Source organism: Podarcis gaigeae, assembly GCF_964106915.1.
Source record: "Podarcis gaigeae genome assembly, chromosome: 16".
NCBI classification, from domain to species: Eukaryota; Metazoa; Chordata; class Lepidosauria; order Squamata; family Lacertidae; genus Podarcis; species Podarcis gaigeae.
The window spans coordinates 8,410,213-8,432,440 of record NC_139693.1 but is presented as its reverse complement, the minus strand read 5'-3'; the positions used below and the strand labels follow the sequence as shown (position 1 = coordinate 8,432,440).

Here is a 22,228-nt window from a genome sequence, read left to right as displayed (position 1 = left end):
GTGTGTGTGTTGTTTAGCAATCAATACCTCTTTCTCATGAAATTCTGGGAAATGTAGCTCTGTGAGGGCAAAGCATAGTCAAAACACTCTATGAAATTATGGGTGGGAATGCCCGTCTCTCTCCCCCCCCCCCCAAACCGGTCCCCTTTTTAATTTCCGTTTTTTCCCTTTCCTTTTTTGCCAAGCACGTAAAGCTGAATGCGTAGAACTTGTGAGTTACCTGTTCACACACGATGGGATCTCTTTGATAAAAGTCACGGGATGTGGAGCCAAACTTTACAAAACTTAAATTTTATTGGACGTGAAACCGCCTACAGAGGTATAATCCCGATCCACAAGACCTCAACCCACCGGCATGTACATTTACGAACTCAAAGCTTCGTTGTAAATCATTGCCAGGGCACCCAGGAAAGTGACGTATTCCTGGAAATTCACCACTTGGTCGCCATTGCGGTCCAGATCTTTCATTAATGCCTGTATCTCTGCGTCTTGCAGTTTCTGGAATAGACAACGAAATCATGAATTTAGAATGCTCAGTGGAACAAGACCTTTGCTTTCCGTTTCAACATTTGAGGCGATTTTCTGGCAAACTTGTGGGGGGAGGAAGGGTTAGTATGAATACAGTGGTGCCCCGCAAGACGAACGCCTCGCAAGACGGAAAACCCGCTAGACGAAAGGGTTTTCCGTTTTGGAGGCGCTTCGCAAAACAAATTTCCCTATGGGCTTGCTTCGCAAGACGAAAATGTCTTGCAAGTTCCTGCGGGTTTTTTTCTCCCTCCCCCTTTTCCTAAGCCGCTAAGCCGCTTATCAGCTGATCCACTGATAAGCCGCTTAACAGCTGATCGCTAAAAGCCGCTAAACCGCTAATAGCGCTAATCTGCTAAGCTGTCAATGGGTTTGCTTCGCAAGACGAAAAAACCGCTATACGAAGAGCCTCATGGAACAGATTACTTTCGTCTTGCGAGGCACCACTGTAATAGCATTATTTTTATCGCAGGTGGGGGAAAGCGATGGGAGATGCTGTTGGCGACACCTTGCTCCTCCTTTAATGCTGTCTGTGTCTCGCTCTGCACATGCACAGAAGGCGTTCTTTATACCCTCCCTTTGGGATTAAGACCTCGCCCTGGCACCTAACTGTCTCCTACACTTTCTCATTTCCTGAGGCCATTGCGCGACAGATTCGTCTACGTGGCTTCCTGATCATTTGATGGAATTTTAACTGAAAAGCTCCTTTCTTGAGGATTTAGCCCAAAGCGGAAGACTGCTGGGTCATGAAGGGACTGCTTCACCCGCTTCCCACCCGTCCATATCCCCCTGCTCTCTCTCTCCATCCACCCAGATGCTTCTCCACTTGTGGGGAAAGGTCTAGGGTGCGTGGGTATCCTTCTGTATCCAAGACCACATAACACCAGTCTTGAAAGACCTACAGTGGTGCCTCGCAAGACGAAATTAATCCGTTCCGTGAGGCTCTTCGTATAGCGGTTTTTTCGTCTTGCGAAGCAAGCCCATTGACAGCTTAGCGGATTAGTGCTATTAGCGGTTTAGCGGCTTTTAGCGGCTTATCAGCTTAGCGGATCAGCTGATAAGCAGCTTAGCGGCTTAGGAAAAGGGGAAAAAAGGGGGGAAACCCCGCAGGAACTCGCAAGACATTTTTCGTCTAGCAGGTTTTCCGTCTTGCGAGGCGTTCGTCTTGCGGGGCACCACTGTACATTGGCTCCCAGCACTTTTCAGAGCACAATTCAAAGTGTTGGTGTTGACCTTTAAAGCCCTAAATGGCCTCGGCACAGTATACCTGAAGGAGCGTCTCCACCCCCATCGTTCAGCCCGGACACTGAGGTCCAGTGCCAAGGGCCTTCTAGCGGTTCCCTCCCTGCGAGAAGCGAAGTTACAGGGAACTGGGCAGAGGGCCTTCTCGGTAGTGGCGCCCGCTCTGTGGAATGCCCTCCCATCAGATGTCAAAGAGATAAACAACTACCTGACATTCAGAAGACATGTTAAGGAGCCCTGTTCAGGGAAGTTTTTAATGTGTGACATCTTAGTGTATTTTTGGTCTTTGTGGAGGCTGCCCAGAGTGGCTGAGGAGGCCAGGCCAAATGGGCAGGGTACAAATTATTATTATTATTATTTCCCCCTCTGGGAGAAAAGCAACAGGGGCAAGCCGTTTTGAGTCAGTGGGGATATACGGTAGGTCATACGGCTTAATCTACCCCACCATGGTCACATTGCAGAGCTTTTAATTTGGCGGGGGGGGGGGGGGAGAGCGCGAGAGACAGGATGTGTCCCAGTGTAGCCCCAGCTTCCTTCGTCCTCAAATAGGAACTCTGAGCATATTTGGTCCTTTCCCCCATGCTCACCGGTCCAATGGTGAGCTCCTTCTGGATCAGCTCCTTCAATTCCTTCTTGCTTAGGGTGTTCTTATCACCATCCTTGCCGGCATATCTGTGGAAGGTGGCAACCAGCAGGCCGATAGCTTGGTCAAGAGGTGCTGCCATGGCGAGAGATCTGCAAAAGGGGCAAGACAGAATGGGGAGAGCTCAAGAGGCTGTACAGATTGGGAGGGGAAAGCAGGCCTTCCAAAGCTTTCCTGCTGCCTACCTCTCTAATGCAAAGGGACATGGGTGGTGCTGTGGGTTAAACCACAGAGCCTAGGACTTGCCGATCAGAAGGTTGGCAGTTCGAATCCCCGCGACGGGGTGAGCTCCCGTTGCTCGGTCCCTGCTCCTGCCAACCTAGCAGTTCGAAAGCGCATCAAAGTGCAAGTAGATAAATAGGTACCACTCTGGCAGGAAGGTAAACGCCATTTCCGTGCGCTGCTCTGGTTCGCCAGAAGCGGCTTAGTCATGCTGGCCACATGATCTGGAAGCTGTATGCTGGCTCCCTTGGCCAATAAAGCGAGATGAGCGCCACAACCCCAGAGTCGGTCACGACTGGACTTAATGGTCAGGGGTCCCTTTACCTTTACCTCTCTAATGCATTTACTTTATTTTTATTTAATAAAAATCCCATAAGCATCACTGCATCTGTGTGAGCGGCAGAGAACAAGTTTAAAGAGCTGCAGGCACGGGTTCGAGTTGCACTTGTTAATGTAAAACAGGGCTGGGGAACGTTTCTTCAGCCTGAGGGCCAGACAGCCTTCCGGGGGCCACAGGCAAAAGTGGCTGACATGACAAATGTGGATTTTGCCCTTGTACACTAGGCAACCTTCTCTGTACACAACCCTCCATGCAGGTAGGAAGAAGCCTCTGTTGGACCTCTAAGCCAGGCAGAAACAAGGAATGTGGAAATAAGGTCTGGCAAGGGGTATGACTCAGGAGAAAGAGAAAAAATACAACATGGAAAGGGTCCCAAGGGCCAGACAGAGAAGCTGTATGCCCACATTTAGTTCCTGGGCCTGAGGTTCACTACCCATATTCCTTTTCTTTTTAAAAGTTGGTTCCAGTTTTTGTTTTGACTGCAACAAAGAAAGATGAAGGGGGTGGGGATGTCAGTCTGGTAGCACCACATTCACTGCAAAAATAAGGCAACTGCTTTCCCCAAGGCGATTTTTTTTTGGGGGGGGGGGACTTGTTCTACAAGCTTGCAACGTGGTTCGGGTTAAACTGGGAGGGGTATGCATGTAGGGTGCCTATTGGCTAGCATCTGTGATGTCACCTGGTTGCCTCTCCTCACAGTCTGTGGGAGAGTTTCCCAATGCTTTTAGGATGCTTAAAAAAGTATTAATATAATGCATCGCTTTATAATACTTTTTTTTTTTTTAAAAAAAGGGTAGCCCATCTGGAATAAGAGGTGAAGGAAGGACTTGTAGCTCAGCGATAAGAGTGTCTGCTTTTTATGCACAAGGTCCTGGGTTCAAATTCCAGCTAGAACTGGGGGAAACCTTTGTCTGAAACTCTGGAGAGTCTCTGCCAATGGTTTGACTCAACAGAACAGCTTCCTATGTTCCGGGGGGCAGAGGCCAAGCAGGCTTATGACTGAGCTATGATTTGTCTTGCAACTAGGCCCACCCACCCACTCACCCATTGTGATAGCCTCTCTTGGCATGGCCTGGTGCCAGGAGACAGTGTGTCCTTGTGGCACTCTGTCATCCTAGCTGATCACAGGGTGCGGTCTCTTAATCCTGGGAAGGAACATGCCCACAGGGGTAAGGACCAGAAGTCTTAGAAGTCACAGCAAGAGGTATTATTTTAGGCTTAACACTTCTCATGTGCTGCAAGCTGAGCGATGAAAGGAGAACACTCGTCCCAACCCACATCAAGGCAGCGACTCCCCCCCTAAAAATAAAGTAAGATTCTAGTCCTCATGGTTCCAGATTAAGGTCTGATTTAATTGGGAACAGAGGAAGCTGCAGTATATTGAATCAGAGCAGTGGTCCATCTGACTCACTACTGTCTACATTGACTGGCAGCAAGCAGCTCGTCAGAATTTTAGGCAGTGTTTACTCCAAGTCAGGGATTGAACCTACAAGGTGCTGTGCTGCAAAAAGTATGATAGGCAGCGGCAGCCACAGCAGTTTCAAGATCCAGTTCCGCAAGTTCTCATTTTTGCACAATCTTAAGGAAGAATCAACAACCCACCCTGAATCCGTCATGGTTTATGAGAACAGCAGTGGTTTCTAGAAGGGGTTTTTTAAGGTGGTGGTGATCTTATCTGGCCTCTTCAGAGAGAGTGAGAAAGCATACAGGGTGTTCTTGCTGTGCGGAAAAAGATCACCACCTTATCTACAGGTGCGATGGCAAACAGAAGGGGCACGGAGGCAGCACATCAAATCCTCACGGGGTCTCTGCCATGGGAGAATATTCACCCAGTGCTTTTCCAGCTGCACTGGCTCCTGGTGGAGTACAGGGGTCAGATTTAAGGTGCTGGTTCTGACCTTTAAAGCCCTTCATGGCCTAGGACCCTCGTACCTACGGGACCGCCTCTCCTGGTATGCCCCACGGAGGACCTTAAGGTCCATAAATAGCAACACTCTAGAGGTCCCGAGCCCTAAGGAAGTCAGATTAGCCTCAACCAGAGCCAGGGCCTTTTCAGCACTGGCTCCGGCCTGGTGGAACGCTCTGCCTCATGAGACCAGGGCCCTGAAGGATCAGATTTCTTTCCGCAGGGCCTGTCAGACAGAGTTGTTCCGCCTGGCCTTTGGCTTGGGAGTCAATTTGATTCCCTCCCCCTCTTTCTTTTTTTCCTTTCTCCTCCTGTGATGCGGCTGCATTTTAATGTTTTAATGTTGTATTTGAATCTTGTTTTTTAAGTTGTATTCATTCAACTTGTTTTTATTATTGGTTGTTAGCCGCCCTGAGCCCGGCCTTGGCTGGGGAGCGGGGTATAAATAAAAATTATTATTATTATTATTATTATTATTATTGCTGCTCCCTGTGTCTGCGGTTTGGGGCATCCCCAGCACCATCACCTGGCAGGGCCCCCGTCCCCCCAACGCAGTAGCAAATGAAAACCACACGGGGCCGATGACATGTGCTCGACAGCTAGATTTGTGGAGAGAGAGAGAGCAAGGCCCAGCCACGCCCTACAGGTGTGCTGCCTCACCACTGAGCAAATTGCATAGGGACCAGTTGCCTGGGGAAATGAGGGCATTGGGGAGCAACCTGGCGCCCTACAGAACTACAGCTCCCATCAGCCTCGGCTGGCACAAGAAGTGGCCAAGGATGATGGGAGTTGTGGTCCAACCACTAACCTGTGGGCCCTTCAGGATGCTGTTGGACTACAACTCTCATCACCTTTGGCCATTGGCTGATGGGAGCTCTAGTTGTCCCATAGGTCACAGAATCTCCCATTCCTGTTCTAGGATGGCACATAATCACACTCATCGACAACACTCTTATTCCACTTATTTTGTGGCTCCCCCCCCCCCCCCGGCACCCTGGGAAGTGCAGGTGATTTATTATTATCATTAATATCATCATTAATTTGTACCCCGCCCATCTGACTGGGTTGCCCCAGCCACTCTGGGCAGCTTCCAACACATATAAAAACATAATAAAATATTAAACATTAAAAAAAACACTTCCCAATACAGAATTGCCTTCATAATAAAAGAATGAACAGGGCTGTTTTCATGGAACTTTCATCTCCCTGAAAGACCTACAGTTTACAGCATGGGTAGGCAAACTAAGGCCCAGGGGCCGGATCTGCCCCAATCGCCTAGCGCCAGCAGCGTAGGGTTGTCAGCACCCGGGGCAAGGCAAGTAATTTGCGCCCCTAACCCCTAACCTGCCGCCGCTGCCAGCTTCTTCTTGCTGCTGCCTGGGCTGGGGTATTTACGGTAAGGTAGCCACGGCGGCGGCGGCGGGTCCATGTCAGGTGATCTGAAGCGAGTTGCCGCTGGCGCTGGCGCTGGCACTGCCGCCCAAACGACGCTGCTTGCCCAGAGGAGGAGGAGGGCAGAGAGGCGAGGAAAATGCAACATGGCCCAGCAGCTGCAGCGGCGGCGGGGCTGTGAGGAGGGGCTGCCTGGCGCGCCCTCCGCGGCCCTGACACGCGGGGACCGTGGCGAGCGCTGAGAGCCGCTGCCTGCCGGAAGCCTTCAGCCCGGACGCGCGCACAGCTCGTCAGTTCCGCGAGACATGGGGCTCTGCTACAGCCTGCGCCCGAGGCTCTTCGGCGACTCTGGAGGCGGCGAGCGCCCCCCCCCAGATGTTGCGCCCGGTGCGGCCGGCCCCCCCTGCACCCCCCACGCTACGCCACTGGCCTTGTAAATCTGGCCCGCAGACGGTCCAGGAATCAGCGTGTTTTTACACGAGTAGGAAGTGTCCTTTTATTTAAAATGCATCTCTGGGTTATCTGTGGGGCATAGGAATTCGTTCAATATTATTTTTTCAAAATATAGTCTGGCCCCCCACAAGGTCTGAGGGGCAATGGACCGGCCCCCTGCTGAAAAAGTTTTCTGACCCCTGGTTTACAGGATGCTTGTAGGGAAGTTAAAAGGACATGGCAGTTAAAAGCGGCATGAGGGTGCTTTAAATGTAGGATGCAAACGTTTTGCAACGAAATTACTGGGACTCTGTGTGCATTATCACGCCTCCCCACCAGAGGCCAGGAGGGCGTGTGGCGCAGTCTTGATGCGCAAAGTTTGCAAGACGCACAAGCTAAACAAGCATGGGGGGGGGGGAAGCCGTGGGTGCGTGTGATGCCCCACCCTTGGGCAATTCCCTATTTCTGTCACCCAACACCCCCCCCTCCCCAAACATCCTTCCTTTTTCCTGCGCTCTTGCAGTACAGCTTCATGCGTCAGGCTCCAAACTCTCCCCGTTTGGACTCTGGGCGCCTCCCAGTTCTCGAGAGGGTTGCAAAATTCCTCGGGTGGGGAGCGCAACGCCCACCCGCTCCCTCCCCGCAGCCGTGGAAAAACCCCACATGGCAAAGGCTTGGGTTGGGGGGAAGCGCATTTTTGCCCAATGGGAGTAAAGCCGAGGGAATGTAAGTTTCCATTTACAAGGGAGCGGCTCCCTGAGCGCAAAAGAGCGACGCGCTCGCTACCGTGGTTCGGCGGCGAGGGGACAAGCGCTCTGCGTATGCCCAGAGGCACCGCCTTTATTATTGCAGCTTAAATCTCCAACCGGCGGGTGGGGCAGAGGAGAGAGAGAGGGGCGTTGAATTCCAGAGCTGTGCTAACTCCGGATTTCCCGTTTGCATTTTGGCTTCTGGTTAAGTCGCTTTCAGACTTTCTGCACAAGAGAGAGAGAGTCTGAAAGCGACTTAACCAGAAGCCAAAATGCAAACGGGAATTCCGGAGTTAGAGCAGCTCTAGAATTCAACGCCTCTCTCTCTCTTTGGCAGAAAGTGACGCCTAAATGAGAAGAGTAGAAGTAATGAAAAGGTTTTTAAGAAAGAGGTTTTAAACGAAAGAGCACCCAATGGAGGAGGAACATCATTAAATAAACCATTGTACCCTTAACTTGGGAGGGTGACCCACTGAGCTCAACGGGACGAAATGCCGTTAAATAAATTACAATATCAGTATATAATCAATTGCACGTTTAACTTGGGAGGGTGCCCTACTGAGCAAAATGGGACTTAACTTCTGTGTGGGCCCCGGTAAGAATTACGCTGCCATCCTATGCGGTCTTACTTCCGAGGAGACCCGTATAGACTCGCGCTGCTAAGCTGCTCTCCTGTACTTAGCAGTGTGCAAACCTCGTTGAACTGAAGGGGGCTTACTTCCGAGTAGACCTATCGGATCTCCCTATTAAGAACGAGGGAGGGGAGGGCTAGGCAAAAGGATCTTTCTGATAGGGCAGAAAGAATATTAAAAGGTTCGACTTTTTTCCAAACTATTCCTAGGTTAGTGGGGAGGAAACCACATCTCTGAAATGGTCTCTCAACTGTCCCTAAGGAGGAAAAAAGAACAGGGGAACGAGGAATGAGGAGGGAGGGGCACATCTGGAGCAAAAAAGCGACACATCTGGCTCCCTGGAGTGGGGAAATCTTCTGCAAAAGCTCAGGAGATGATGGGAACGAAATGGAGGAGCCGTGGATGGGAGGAGCAGGATTCAAGACTTACCAGAAGCAGATGGTCCGGTGCTGAGTGGCAGGAAGCGAAGGGGAAAGTGGTAGTCCACAGCTGGGGCAGCTGGACTTAATAGGCAGAGGCGGAGCCGAGGCTGTCCCAGGAGGCAGCTGATTGGATGCAAAGAGGAACAACGCCCCCCCTACCCCAAAACTTTCTGTGTATTTAGAACTCCACCTTTATTTGCTGTATTAACTCTTTCCCAGGTTCCAGAACCCTCCAACACTTCTCAGGTGCAGAGAGAGAGAGAGAGTGAGCGGAGAGGGAAGAGAGACTTTTTGCCTATTTCCACCCAGAGGGCTAGAAACTTGTCATTTCTTCCCTTTCACAGACTTTATCTCTTTGCTCTGTGCCTCGGTTTCCCTTTCCAGATGAGCTTCCTTCTTTCCATTCCATCCATCCATCCATCCACCCACCTCTCTTTCTCTCTTCTTTTTCCTCCGTGCCTCAGTTTCCCCTCCAGGTGTTCATTCGGTCCTTCGTTTGTTCTTGTGCCTCGGTTTCCCCTCCGTGTCCATCTGTCCGCCCTTCAACTCAAACTGAGATTTGATGGGCCCTTAAACACACAGCCGGATCCCCTGATCATTTTCAAAGAACGTGTGTGTATACATACATACCGTATTTTTTGCTCTATAAGACTCACTTTTTCCCTCCTAAAAAGTAAGGGGAAATGTGTGTGCGTCTTATGGAGCGAATGCAGGCTGCGCAGCTATCCCAGAAGCCACAACAGTAAGAGGGATTGCTGCTTTCACTGTGCAGCGATCCCTCTTGCAGTTCTGGCTTCTGAGATTCAGAATATTTTTTTGTTTGTTTTCCTCCTCCAAAAACTAGGTGCATCTTGTGGTCTGGTGCATCTTATAGAGCGAAAAATACGGTATATATATATTAGGAGCTGCTGTCGCTGCCCAGCCTACCCCTTTCCCCACCCCTGATGAACCCCCCTTCCTTGATATCTAACTCACCCCCTCGCCTATCCCCCCCCTCTATTGGCAGCCATGCAAATAACTGAGCATGATGACACCTTACGTCTTTATGCATATAGGAATATATATATATGTGCCTTTTTTTTCTAACTTGCTGCATGGAAATTACAGTGGCACCTTGGGTTACAGACGCTTCAGGTTACAGACTCCGCTAACCCAGAAATAGTACCTCGGGTTAAGAACTTAGCTTCAGGATGAGAACAGAAATCGTGCTCTGGTGGTACAGCAGCAGCAGGAGGCCCCATTAGCTAAAGTGCTGCTTCAGGTTAAGAACAGTTTCAGGTTAAGAACGGACCTCTGGAACGAATTAAGTTCTTAACCAGAGGTACCACTGTACCTTTTCAAAGCGTGGCAACAGGCGAAGGTTTACAGCAAGACTCACTGCCCGGTCACCCCCATCCTCATATTTTCAGAATACCCTCTGCCTGCTTCCTACAAAACCAGTTGTACCAGTTCCTTTAAGAGCAATAAATGAGTGTTTGGCCTTGCCAAGGAGATCTGTTTGGACGCCTCATTTTCACACAAGGGGCCACCTTCCCTTCTGCGTTACCTGCCAGTGGTTGGCGGGGCTGGAAGCAGAACTAACAAATATATGCGTGCAACTTTTCTATTGCTGGGAACTGTAGTTTGCCAAAGGGTCTCCAAACAGCTTTCAGCACCCTGAACAAACTACAGTGCTACCCTGTTACCTAGTCCCTGTTCCCCACCCTTGTTGACACACAGACCTCTTACTCTCCCTAGCTAGCAACGTTCCTCAGATTCTCCAATACTTTCTCTCTGGGCTTTCACATATAGGACAGGGTGTGTGTGGAATGAAAGGGTTTGCATGCGAGTCGATTTGCTAACATGTACGTACTGGTGCCAATTTTAAAATGATTACTGCAATTTAAACAGGAATCCAGGACGTGTCAGCCTCATGGAGAAGATGGTGACTGGGTGATGTGGGTGCCTGTTCAGTCTGCCGCACGGGTGTTCGGTTACCTGCAGACGGGCAATTTCATCACTTCTCCCTTTTGGAGTTCCTTATCCTTAAGCTTGGACGCTGGTGGCGCTGTGGGTTAAACCACAGAGCCTAGGACTTGCCGATCCAAAGGTCGTGGTTCGAATCCCCATGACGGGGTGAACTCCTGTTGCACTGTCCCTGCTCCTGCCAACCTAGCAGTTCGAAAGCACATCAAAGTGCAAGTAGATAAACAGGTACCGCTCCAGCGGGAAGGTAAACGGCATTTCCGTGCGCTGCTCTGGTTCACCAGAAGAGGCTTAGTCATGCTGGCCACATGACCTGGAAGCTGTACGCCAGCTCCTTCGGCCACTAAGCGAGATGAGCGCCGCAACCCCAGAGTCGGCCACGACTGGACCCAATGGTCAGGGGTCCCTTTACCTTTACTATCCTTAAGCCAGATCAGATACGGCCATTCAAATGGAGCTGGAGTGGACCAAAGCGGCCCTCCAGCCTCTCTGCCTAGCCCTCGGAATTCTCCCCAGCCACACCCACTTTCTCCGGGCCATGCCCCCTCACTGCCCTTGCTTTGCCTTTGCTTGACACGCTCCTTGAGTGTTTTTGCCTGGCAGGAACGTTTATTTGCTCTCTGGTATTGTCTCAATACTTCCCCGATTGGGGGGGATAAGTGTGTGTGTGTGTGTGTGTGTGTGTGTGTGTGTGTGTGTGAGAGAGAGAGAGAGAGAGAGAGAGAGAGAGCTAGCTTACTGTACAAAGATAAAGCTGACAATTTTTGAACTATTTAAATAAATATTTTTATATGATGAATTTGTGATCAGGATTCGAACTATGAGCAACAGAAAGAATTATGGTTATGATATAAAAAAGGGAAGATAGGGTGCCACAAAGGGGTAGAATTAAAAAACACCGGGGAAAATGGGATGGGAAGTCGATAAAGCAAAAGAAAAACATATTATGTATTGGAATTTTATGTCAAATTTTTTAAAAAATTAATTAAATGATTTTTGATTCTTTTAATGTTGACACTTGTTGCTCCGCACTGGTGTGTGGCCCCTAAAGCATTACCAAGAAGGGAAGGCGGCCCTCAATCTGATAAAGTTCCCCCCTCCTTGCAATACAGGACAGGGCACGTGACCAGCCTATCCACCAATCAAAATTGAGATGCTCTTGTGCACAGTGGTAGTGGGGATTGACTGGTAGGGCAGAAGGCAGGGAGCCTGACAGTAGGTGGCGCCAGAGTCGATGACAGGCAGAGCCCATGAATCCTACTTTTGTCCCCATCTTCCTCCTCCCTGCTGAGGAGGAACCCTGAGACGAAGGAGGAGGAAGCAGTTGTAAGAAGGAAGGAAGGCAGCTGCAGACTTGGGGCGGGTCAAGGGTGATGGGGCAACTACCCCCTTTCCCCCTAATGGGCCAACCCCCTCACTGCAAATTGTGCAATGCCTTCATTATCAGATCAAGGGGCGCTGGCTAAATTCTGCCCTGCAAAATTGCTGCTGCTTTGTTTATTTTGGCCCTCTGTGTTCCAGTTTTCATTTTCTCTGCAACAGCCTCCTGCCTCACCCCGTGTTGCCAATTAAAAAGTAATGGATGGTATTTCCCCCCCCCTCTTTTTCTCTGGGGAAAAACACATTAGATCAAACGTAATTACCTCCTGTAAAATGCATGCATTGCAGCCCAGGCAAGGACCACACACCATGGCTAGGGCAGCCCTCCAAAATTGGCTCGGAACGACACAGAACCGTTTGGAAAGCATTCGCTTCCTCCCAAAACCGCCCAGAGGATTGTGAGCACATTTGAATGCATGCGAAACGGATGCGACCCGCAAGGAAAGGTTGCCGTGTGTTCCCGCTGGGGGTTGTAGCTAACAAGCCGCACCCTCTTCCAGGAAACTCCATTCCATTCTCCCTCCTTGCTGCCCTGGTTTTTCTGTTCTCTTCCATCCCAGGTGAGCCAGCGTAGGAATCTCCCTGACACCAAGTCAGATCATTGGTACACCTGCACACAGACAGTGCTTTCTCCAGACAGACACGGAGTCTCTCCCAACCCTTGCGGGAGATGGCACTGGGGATCGATCCTGCGACCTTCTACATGCCAAGCAGCTGCTCTTGCACTGGGCCACGCCCCTTCCCCATAACATTTTGATGTATTTTTAATCCTTCTTGGAAGCTGCCCAGAGTAGCTGGGAAAACCCAGCCACATGGGCAGGGTACAAAAAATAAATATTATTATTATTATTATTATTATTATTATTATTATTATTACATCTTGCAGCCACGGAGCTGCCCTCGTTGGACATGGTTCCCTTCCATGTAAGGTTTTCTTTTTCCATCCTAAATATGTGTTTTGGAGTAGTTCTGCAAACTTTGATATGGCTGGCCCTAACATTAGGTAGTGCAAGGGTCTGCTTCAGGCAGAGGGGTGGGTGGGTAGTTCTGCAGGCTGGAAGCTGCTGGTTGCTGCCTTCTGCAGTCCATTGGTTTGTTTTTATATATATATGTTTTGAAATAATTTTCTTTAGGTCTTATATATATATAATAAATGTTCATAAGTGCACCAACCAAGCTTGTACATCGATATATAAACCACATGTCTGAAACCCCACAGAAAGTCCTGAAACCATTTTGTCCCTCCCAAATTGACCTCAAACATTTCTCTGCAAGGTCGAAGGAAAATGGAAAAACCTCCCCACTGTCTCCTCCTTCACAAACCCTGTCTTAAGGGTATGTCTGTGTATGCATCGGGTGAGCCTGTGACCTGGCTCAGGAACTAACCATTTCTCATTACAAAAGACTGGCCAGGCTCCCCAGGGTATCCAACCAAGTGACCATTAACAGGTCTGCCCGACAGGAGATAAACAACGCACTCAGATTTCTGTTGTAGACCGCCCTTTCTGTGATGTAGGTATGATGTATCTACGGGGTGGTCTTGAGTTACACCCCTTCTGTGATGTATGTATGATGTTTCTGGGGGTGGTCTTGGACTCCACCAATTTAAAATGTCTATATAAGGGCGGGCACGCCTTTGTTCGGGGTCCTCCTCCTTTCCTGCGTGTGGTGGGAGCACCCTGTTGCAACAGATCCATAAAGATCAGGCTTACTAGCTGCTTTGCTTCTCAATATTCTCTGGTTGGCCTCTGTTATTTTCTCCGACCGATGGAGAACCTACAAAGGACTCTATCAGGGCTCTTGTGTCCCCCACAAGGGAATAAGGGCAGATTTTTGTTTATTACAGTTTAAATCAACCAGCCATTTGCATATTCGTCAGTGAATTCACCCCATCCTTTTGCTGGGTCTCCTTCCTTTCACCTGGAACAGAGCCCAGCTCCTCGGCTGAACAAACACCAGCCTTGAGTCCACATCAACCTGCTATGGCAATAAATAGGAAACCTGAGCATGCATGAATGAGATCATGTCTCTGAGGGCTTCTCTGTTCTCTGTTTGCTCCAGGTGCAACAGGAAAGCTTTGGTTACAAAAGGAAGTGTTCTCTAGCAAGGATTGGAGAGAGCCTGAGTCCCTCCAGGCATTGTGGGAACCCGACTCTGCTACAGTCCTAGCTAAGGATGGGCAAATGTTGCCCATATCAGTTTCTCAACTCCCCAGGGTTATCTTCTGTTCTCCACATTACCACACCTGTTATGTACTGAAGTTCTCACCCTGGGCCAGCAGCGGGATACTGTAGATAGTTATGCAAATGAAGGATCGAAAGTGACGTTCAGTGATTGGATAGTTTTTATGCTAATGAAGGATTGAAAGTGACGTTTAGTGATTGGATAGTTTTTATGCAAATGAAGGATCGAAAGTGACGTTCAGTGATTGGATAGTTTTAGAAAGTTGCTACAGTAACGTTGTACTGGAGCTCTATATAAGCAGGCTGACTGAGCCCTTCAGTTCAGTTCTGTTCTGGCCTCTGAATAAACAAGAGCTGTTTGAAGAATTCCTGTGTCGTCTGATATGTTCACCCACAACTTAACAACACCGGTTCGTGGTTCTGCCTTCAAAGGGGGGTGTATGCCACCTTGATCATCTCGGAGGTAAGGTGGAATATAAATGTAAAAATAAATAAATTGGCTTTTGTACTGCTTAGAAGCCTATTTTGGCCTTTGCAGGATAAATAAATAAACATTATCATTTGTAGCTTGGCCCCTCTCAGAAAACCCTAGGTTCACTTACTTTGGAGTAAGCCCTGTGGAACCCACTGGGACTTACCGCCGTCTTAAACGCAGATCTGAGTTTTGTCTCTAAGGAAAGGGCACTGAGATTGTAGCTCAACTGGGTTTTCATTGGGCATTGCCACCTAGTGGCAGAAGGAAGCATTGCACTTCCTGTGTGCCTCCGCGGAACATCCTGCCTGCCTCATCTACAGAGACAGGTCTCCTGATCTAGAAAAGACTTTGAAGCATCTTGCGGGGCTCCCTGTCAACTCTTTCATTTTAAAGTTGGCAACTTGTAGGTGTGCTTGCTAATATCAAATCTGAGTGTTGGCCCATTGACAACACAGCTCAGCAGTGGCTTTCAAGGGCTTTAAACAGGAGTCTCTCCTTACCTAGAGATCCCGGGGGAACCTTCTGCATCTAAAACATGGGTGGGGAACCTGCGGCCCTCCAGGTGTTGCTGGATCCCATCTCCCACCAGTCCCTGCTAGCATGGCCAGTGGTCAAGGATGATGGGAGTTGTAGTTCAGCAACATCTGGAGGGCACCAGCTTCCTCCATCTCTGGCGAAGACACCTATCCCAACCAATCAGGGACCACATATTAAATGCCACTTAAAGGTAAAGGTAAAGGGACCCTTAACCATTAGGTCCAGTCGTGGCCGACTCTGGGGTTGCGGCACTCATCTCGCTTTATTGGCCGAAGGACCTGGTGTACAGTTTCTGGGTCATGTGGCCAGCATGACTAAGCCGCTTCTGGCGAACCAGAGCAGCGCACGGAAACGCCGTTTACCTTCCCGCTGGAGCCGCACCTATTTATCTACTTGCACTTTGAGGTGCTTTCAAGCTGCTAGGTTGGCAGGAGCAGGGACTGAGCAACGGGAGCTCACCCCGTCACGGGGATTCGAACTGCTGACCTTCTGATCGGCAAGTCCTAGGCTCTGTGGTTTAACCCACAGCGCCACCCGCGTCCCTAAATGCCACTTACAGAGGTGTAAAGCCGGCATCAGCAATGGACAGGGGTGATGGGAGTTGGAGTCCAACTACATCTGGAGGGCCACAAGTTGTAGCCTCCGGACTGATCCTGCCTGCCTTCTCCAAAGGATCCATGTTTCATGTGGCTACAAACAATCAATCCTCGGGACTAAATAACTGAACCATGTTATGTACTGAAGTTCTCACCCTGGGCCAGCAGGGGGATACTGTAGATAGTTATGCAAATGAAGGATCGAAAGTGACGTTCAGTGATTGGATAGTTTTAGAAAGTTGTTACAGTTACGTTGTACTGGAGCTCTATATAAGCAGGCTGACTGAGCCCTTCAGTTCATTCTGTTCTGGCCTCTGAATAAACAAGAGCTGTTTGAAGAATCGCTGTGTCGTTTTATATGTTCACCCACAACTTAACAAACCAGTTTCTGGAGGTCGAGACCTTTATTTAAAGTTGCCATTTGGGCTCTAGGTGATGCAGGGCACCGACTGCTGGAGATTTACCCCACCCTCTCCCTTATTTTGAATCCTGCTGGAAGAAATCGTTGTAGGTCATGCAGAGGGCCGTCAGGAAGCCTGTGTACTCCTTGAAGTCAATCTCATCATCCTTGTTCTTGTCCAGGGTCCCCATCAGCTTGTCAATTCCGCCTGCCTTCATCTTCTGCAAGGGGAAAGGGGGCAAAGGAAAGAGAGAGGGGAGAGATTGGGGTACATGTCTGATTATGGGGGACACTGAAACCCCCTCACAAATTTAACTCTCTTTCAAAACTTAAGGGTTGCATCCAACCGAGGCCGTATTCACGCGATACATTTAAAGCTCTCCAATACTTTAAATGGGACGCGGGTGGTGCTGTGGGTTAAACCACAGAGCCTAGGACTTGCCGATCAGAAGGTTGGCGGTTCGAATCCCCGCGACGGGGTGAGCTCCCGTTGTTCGGTCCCTGCTCCTGCCAACCTAGCAGTTCAAAAGCACCTCAAAGTGCAAGTAGATAAACAGGTACCACTCCAGCGGGAAGGTAAACGGTGTTTCAGTGCGCTGCTCTGGTTCGCCAGAAGCGGCTTAGTCCTGCTGGCCACATGACCCGGAAGCTGTACACCAGCTCCCTCGGCCAGTAAAGCGAGATGAGCGCCGCAACCCCAGAGTCGGTCACGACTGGACCTAATGCTCAGGGGTCCCTTTACCTTTAATACTTTAAATAGTCATGACTTCCCCCAAAGAATTATGGGAGCTTTCATTTGTTAAGGGTGCTGAGAGTTGTTATGAGACGTCGGCTATTTCCCGCTACCGAGCTACAGTTCCCAGAGTTCCTGGGAAGCAGGACTGGTTGTTAAACCACTCTGGAAGTTGTAGGGAATTGGGACTTCCTAACAACTCTTGGTGCCTTTAACAAACCGCAGCTCCCAGAATTATTTGGGGGAAGCCATGACTGTTTAAAGAGGTATCATAGTGCTTTAAATATATGGCGTGAATAGGGCCTAAGCTGTATTCAGATCCATTGCCATTCACTGAAATATATTACATCATGCTCATTCATTTTAATGGGTTTACTTTAAGACTGAGATGGGATATTGCCCTGAAAGAAGGAAGGAAGGAAGGAAGGAAGGAAGGAAAGAGGCAGCAAAAGGAAAGTCAGTCACCTGGAAGGAAACTAAGGCATAAAGTGAATAAGGGAAAGATGGGGAACGGAAGGAAAGACTTATCCAAACTCCCCACTGTTTATCCCATGCGCAAGCCCCACATTTTGACTTGCTGTACCTCCCTGTCCCTTCCAAGGATGTGTATCAGGATCAGCCCCCTCGCCACTGACTGTCCATGGCTCTCCAGGGTTTCAGTCTGGGAGTCTTCCCCAGTTCTACCAGGAGATGTCAGGACTCGAACCCGGGACCTTCTGCATGCAAGGCAGATGCTTTGCCACTCAGCCGTGGGGTCCTGATGGAAGATGCACATCTTGAAGGTGGAACGCTGGTTTCCCCAACCTCACGTTGTGTTTTGGGGCCACCATTCCCCCCCCCCGATCCCCTGGGGCACCGACCTCTCCAAGTGCCAACTCCTTCTTCACCAGCTCCTTCAGCTCTCCCTTGCTCAGAGTAAACTTATCCCCTTCTTTCCCTGAGTATTTGTGGAAGGTGTACACAAGCGTCGCCAGGGCTTTCTCCAGAGGCGTCTCCATGTCCATCGGCCAGGCAGGATCTGAAAAGGAGAAAGCAGGGAAGTGAACTGTATGGCGAGATTTGTTTATTTCTTCATTAAATTGATATCCTGCCCTTCCTCCTGAAGTAGCACACGGTTAAGAACATACGAAGAGCCTGTTGGATCAGGCCAAAGACCAGACCCTCCAAGTGTCCTTATTTTCCAGGGACGGTCCAGGATTTACAGAAGATGTCCCTGTTTCTGTTTTGATCCCCCAATGTCCCACTTTTTCTTAAATGGTAAAGGGACCCCTGACCATTAGGTCCAGTTGTGGCCGACTCTGGGGTTGCAGCGCTCATCTCGCTTTATTGGCCGAGGGAGCCGGCGTACAGCTTCCAGGTCATGTGGCCAGCATGACTAAGCCACTTCTGGCGAACCAGAGCAGTGCATGGAAACGGCGTTTACCTTTCCGCCGGAGTGGTACCTATTTATCTACTTGCACTTTGATGCGCTTTCGAACTGCTAGGTTGGCAGGAGCAGGGACCGAGCAACGGGAGCTCACCCCGTCGCGGGGATTCGAACCGCCAACCTTCTGATCGGCAAGACGTAGGCTCTGTGGTTTAACCCACAGCACCATCAGCATCCCTGCTTTTCCTTAGGACGTCCCTATTTTTACCAGAGAAATGTTGGAGGCCAACCTAGGAATGGGAGAAGGGCCCTTGTTTTTCTTTATTTCAACCTGTGGGGCAGCTCAGGCCATAAAGCCTTTGATTATACAGCATTAGCCCTGGATGCGAGCTTGGGAAGCTCATCCTGGGTGCATATACATAAAAAGAGATCTTGCAAGCAAGTGCACATCAGAAGCAGCAGCGAACAACTCTGCAATTAAGGAGGGTGGAAACAAGTTGATAAGTGCTCCATTAGGACAGGTAGGGATTTCCCTGGGAACGGCTGGCCAGCCCTGGGCGAACACACCCGGCACCAGCGTGATCTCGACACTTCCCACTCCCAGCACTTTAGATTTGCAGTTTGTAGCATTCGAGTTGGCAGGTGAGGCAGCCCTAATCATATGATGTAAAGGTAAAGGTAAAGGGACCCCTGACCATTAGGTCCACTTGTCGCCGACTCTGGGGTTGTGGCGCTCATCTCGCTTTATTGGCCGAGGGAGCTATCGTACAGCTTCCGGGTCATGTAGCCAGCATGACTAAGCCGCTTCTGGAGAACCAGAGCAGCGCACGGAAACGCCGTTTACCTTCCCGCCGGAGCAGTACCTATTTATCTACAGTGGTACCTCAGGTTACATACGCTTCAGGTTACATATGCTTCAGGTTACAGACTCTGCTAACCCAGAAATAGTGCTTCAGGTTAAGAACTTTGCTTCAGGATGAGAACAGAAATCGTGCTCCAGCAGCGCAACAGCAGCAGGAGGCCCCATTAGCTAAAGTGGTGCTTCAGGTTAAGAACAGCTTCAGGTTAAGAACGGACCTCCAGAATGAATTAAGTACTTAACCCGAGGTACCACTGTACTTGCAACTTTGACGTGCTTTCAAACTGCTAGGTGGGCAGGAGCTGGGACCGAGCAACGGGATCTCACCCCGTCGAGGGGATTTGAACTGCCGACCTGCTGATGAGCAAGTCCTAGGCTCTGTGGTTTAACCCACAGCGCCACCCGCGTCCCTTCCAATCATATGATGTACTCCGTTGTATATGCCAGAGGTGGGGAACCTGCAGCCCGCAGGTCACAAGTGACCCACCAGGCCTCTCTATCTGGCCCACAAGACTCTCCCAAGACCACGCCCCTCATTGGGCCCTTATGTTTCGCACCTTGAGTACTTTTGCCCACTTGGAATGTGCCCTTAAACTCTGCCCATGCCTTTTCCTTGTCTGCATGGAGAACAGAGAGGGGTGTGTGAGAGTTTGTGTGTGTGTGGAAGCTAGCTGACTGTACAGTCACAATTTTTTACATTTTGTTGGACGCAGAGGAATGGTGGGAGGCATCGACTGGAGGACCCCCAAGGGAAGGAGGTTCAGAGCCTGGAGATGGGTAGTGGGATGACACTGCAAGTGGTCAGAGGGAGAAGAGGGTGAAGACTGGGAGGAGGAGGTGTCGGAAGCTGAAGAGGTAACAGGGTTTAGTGAGCGGGGAGAATCTGTGTCAGAGAGGAGTCCAGAAGCAGAGGCAGAAGTAGAAGCAGAAACTGGATGTCAGGTGTGCGTGCAGGAGCCAGGCCCTGTGACCGGTAGGGCTTCGCAGGACTGGGGCTTTCCTTAGTTTGTTCTGAAGAGGCAAGGCACAGCCACACAGGTGAGGCCGATTGGTAACTCACAGCACCAGTTGGCAAGAGCCGGGAAGGGATATAAGGTCAGCATCTCCCTTTGGCTCTTTGCCACAGCAACACGCTTCCTGCCTTGCTGCGTTTGGCTCCTTGACTCATGACCCACAGAACCGTGGCTTCTTGACTCCTGGGTCTCTGACCCTTGGCTTCCTGACTCCTGGCTTCCTGACTCTCGTTCCTTCTCCCACCCTGCCGTCTTGCCCCCAGTCCCAACATCCTTCACCAGGACTTTGACCGCCCGTAAACCAGACCGTGATGCTGGAGAGTAGGACGGCCAAGAGGCAGAGATGAGTCAGGCTGGTGAAGTCAGGCTGGCCTCCCTCTCCTGCTGCAACAAACTCTCTTCTTCTCTGGTCTCCCAGAGCCAGAAGAGGCATGAAAAGAGTGGAGAAGAAGTTAGCTTTGCACAGGCACAGTCTCAGATTGCTTGGGGGAAACTGGAGAAAGGAGGAGGTTTAGGGCAACTGCCTTATAGGGGCAAGACCCACCGAAGAAGAATTGTTGTGCTTACTAGGCTGGCACTCTTTAGCAGATCCGGTTTCCTCAAATAGTTACCTTCACTTACTCTCTGTGATTTATTGCTAGCTCGCCCTTGTCACATTTGTTGCCTCGCCCACCCCGGCCCGTGGCCCCCATAATGTTTCCCAGAAGGGAATGTGGCTCTTGGGCCATATCCTTGAACTCTGATACCACCACTGGTTTCCCTGGATGGAGAATAGGGAGAGGGATTTGTGAATGAGAGTAGAAACTAGTTTACTGCCCAAAGTGAAAATTTACACCCATCACTCCGCCCACTTTTGACACCCACCCACCGCTCGCATGTGGCCCCTGGGAGGTTTCTCAAAGGGGAAGGTGGCCCTTAGGCTGAAAGGTGGCCCTTAGGCTCCCAGCCCTTTTAAGCAAATAGTGAACTTGCTCTCTGAACCCGGATCCTTACGCAGCCAGAATGGCATCCCTTGGTAATGAGGGGGATATATCAGCAAGCTTGGAGGGAGGGAGAAAGGAACCAGCAGAGCTAAATAAGGGCTGAGCATGCTCAGTGGCCCCAAAGAGGAGAGCGCAAAATATGGTCTGAAGCTCAACATCAAAAAAATGAAGATCATGGCCACTGGTCCCATCACCTCCTGGCAAATAGAAGGGGAAGAAATGGAGGCAGTGAGAGATTTCACTTTCTTGGGCTCCATGATCACTGCAGATGGTGACAGCAGTCAGGAAATTAAAAGACGCCTGCTCCTTGGGAGAAAGGCGATGGCAAACCTAGACAGCATCTTAAAAAGCAGAGACATCACCTTGCCAACAAAGGTCCGTATAGTTAAAGCTATGGTTTTCCCAGTAGTGATGTATGGAAGTGAGAGCTGGACCATAAAGAAGGCTGATCGCCGAAGAATTGATGCTTTTGAATTCTGGTGCTGGAGGAGACTCTTGAGAGTCCCATGGACTGCAAGAAGATCAAACCGATCCATTCTGAAGGAAATCAGCCCTGAGTGCTCACTGGAAGGGCAGATCCTGAATCTGAGGCTCCAATACTTTGGCCACCTCATGAGAAGAGAAGACTCCCTGGAAAAGACCCTGATGTTGGGAAAGATGGAGGGCGCAAGGAGAAGGGGACGACAGAGGACGAGATGGTTGGACAGTGTTCTCGAAGCCACCAGCATGAGTTTGACCAAATTGTGGGAGGCAGTGGAAGACAGGAGTGCCTGGTGTGCTCTGGTCCAGGGGGTCACAAAGAGTCGGACACGACTAAACGACTAAGCAACAACATGCTCAATGGCTGCAGAATGTTGGTGCCGGCTGTAGCGGAATGGAGTTGTTTGGAAAGGGTGTGGCTGGCCTGGCTGGCAGCCTGAACACAAGCACTTTCCCCTGAAGCATTTATTGTAGTGGATATATATATGCATTCGCCTCTCCCTCTATGGATTAGCCTCTCCCCTCTACGGCAGTTTCCTCCATTCATTAACCTTTACAACAAATTAACTAATAGCTTCTGGAAATCTCGGCGGATCCAAAGGGCAGATTTCCTTCGCTAATCACTTCAAAACTGTGGACGGTGCCGCTTTTGGGAGCTACCCACATGCACGAGGGAGAGAGCAGCGGACCCCGAGGGAACCCCAATGTTTACGGAAATTACAAATAAATGAATGAACATGTTTGGGGGAAATA

General features: G+C 50.0%; 2 protein-coding genes across 5 annotated transcripts in view; both read right to left on the bottom strand.

Annotated features, from left to right (window-relative positions):
- Window positions 1-275: 275 nt before the first annotated feature.
- Window positions 276-8,557, bottom strand: LOC310833469 (protein S100-A6). Of its 2 annotated transcripts, XM_083716215.1 has the most exons (3): window positions 8,513-8,557; window positions 2,355-2,502; window positions 276-498 (listed from the first exon to the last, which is right to left on the bottom strand). In XM_083716215.1, exons 2-3 carry the CDS (start codon window positions 2,490-2,492, stop codon window positions 364-366), a joined length of 273 nt encoding a protein of 90 aa, XP_083572341.1. In that variant the 5' UTR covers window positions 2,493-2,502; window positions 8,513-8,557; the 3' UTR covers window positions 276-363. The 2 variants fall into 2 exon arrangements, with proteins under 2 accessions (XP_083572341.1, XP_083572342.1); XM_083716216.1 differs by lacking the exon at window positions 8,513-8,557 and having other exon boundaries at window positions 2,355-2,524.
- A 7,463-nt stretch (window positions 8,558-16,020) lies between these two features.
- Window positions 16,021-22,228, bottom strand: part of S100A5 (S100 calcium binding protein A5) — a 13,228-nt gene continuing 7,020 nt past the window's right edge. For 2 of the 3 annotated variants that reach the window (XM_083716210.1, XM_083716211.1), the window contains exons 2-3: window positions 17,635-17,792; window positions 16,021-16,262 (exon numbers count right to left, since the gene is read on the bottom strand). In XM_083716210.1, the coding sequence (XP_083572336.1) occupies window positions 16,119-16,262; window positions 17,635-17,778 (288 nt within the window). In that variant the 5' untranslated portion in view covers window positions 17,779-17,792 and the 3' untranslated portion in view covers window positions 16,021-16,118. Of the gene's footprint in view, window positions 16,263-17,634; window positions 17,793-18,408; window positions 18,764-22,228 lie in introns of those variants that run through there. The other variant, XM_083716212.1, reaches the window with a different exon arrangement.

What these genes read in the sequence shown, in the direction of transcription:
- LOC310833469 (XM_083716215.1), bottom strand. Translation starts at nt 2,492, where the DNA reads ATGGCAGCACCTCTTGACCAAGCTATCGGCCTGCTGGTTGCCACCTTC. An exon ending in AGGAGCTCACCATTGGACCG is followed by an intron (nt 499 to 2,354) that starts GTGAGCATGGGG and finishes TGTCTATTCCAG; the next exon opens with AAACTGCAAGACGCAGAGAT.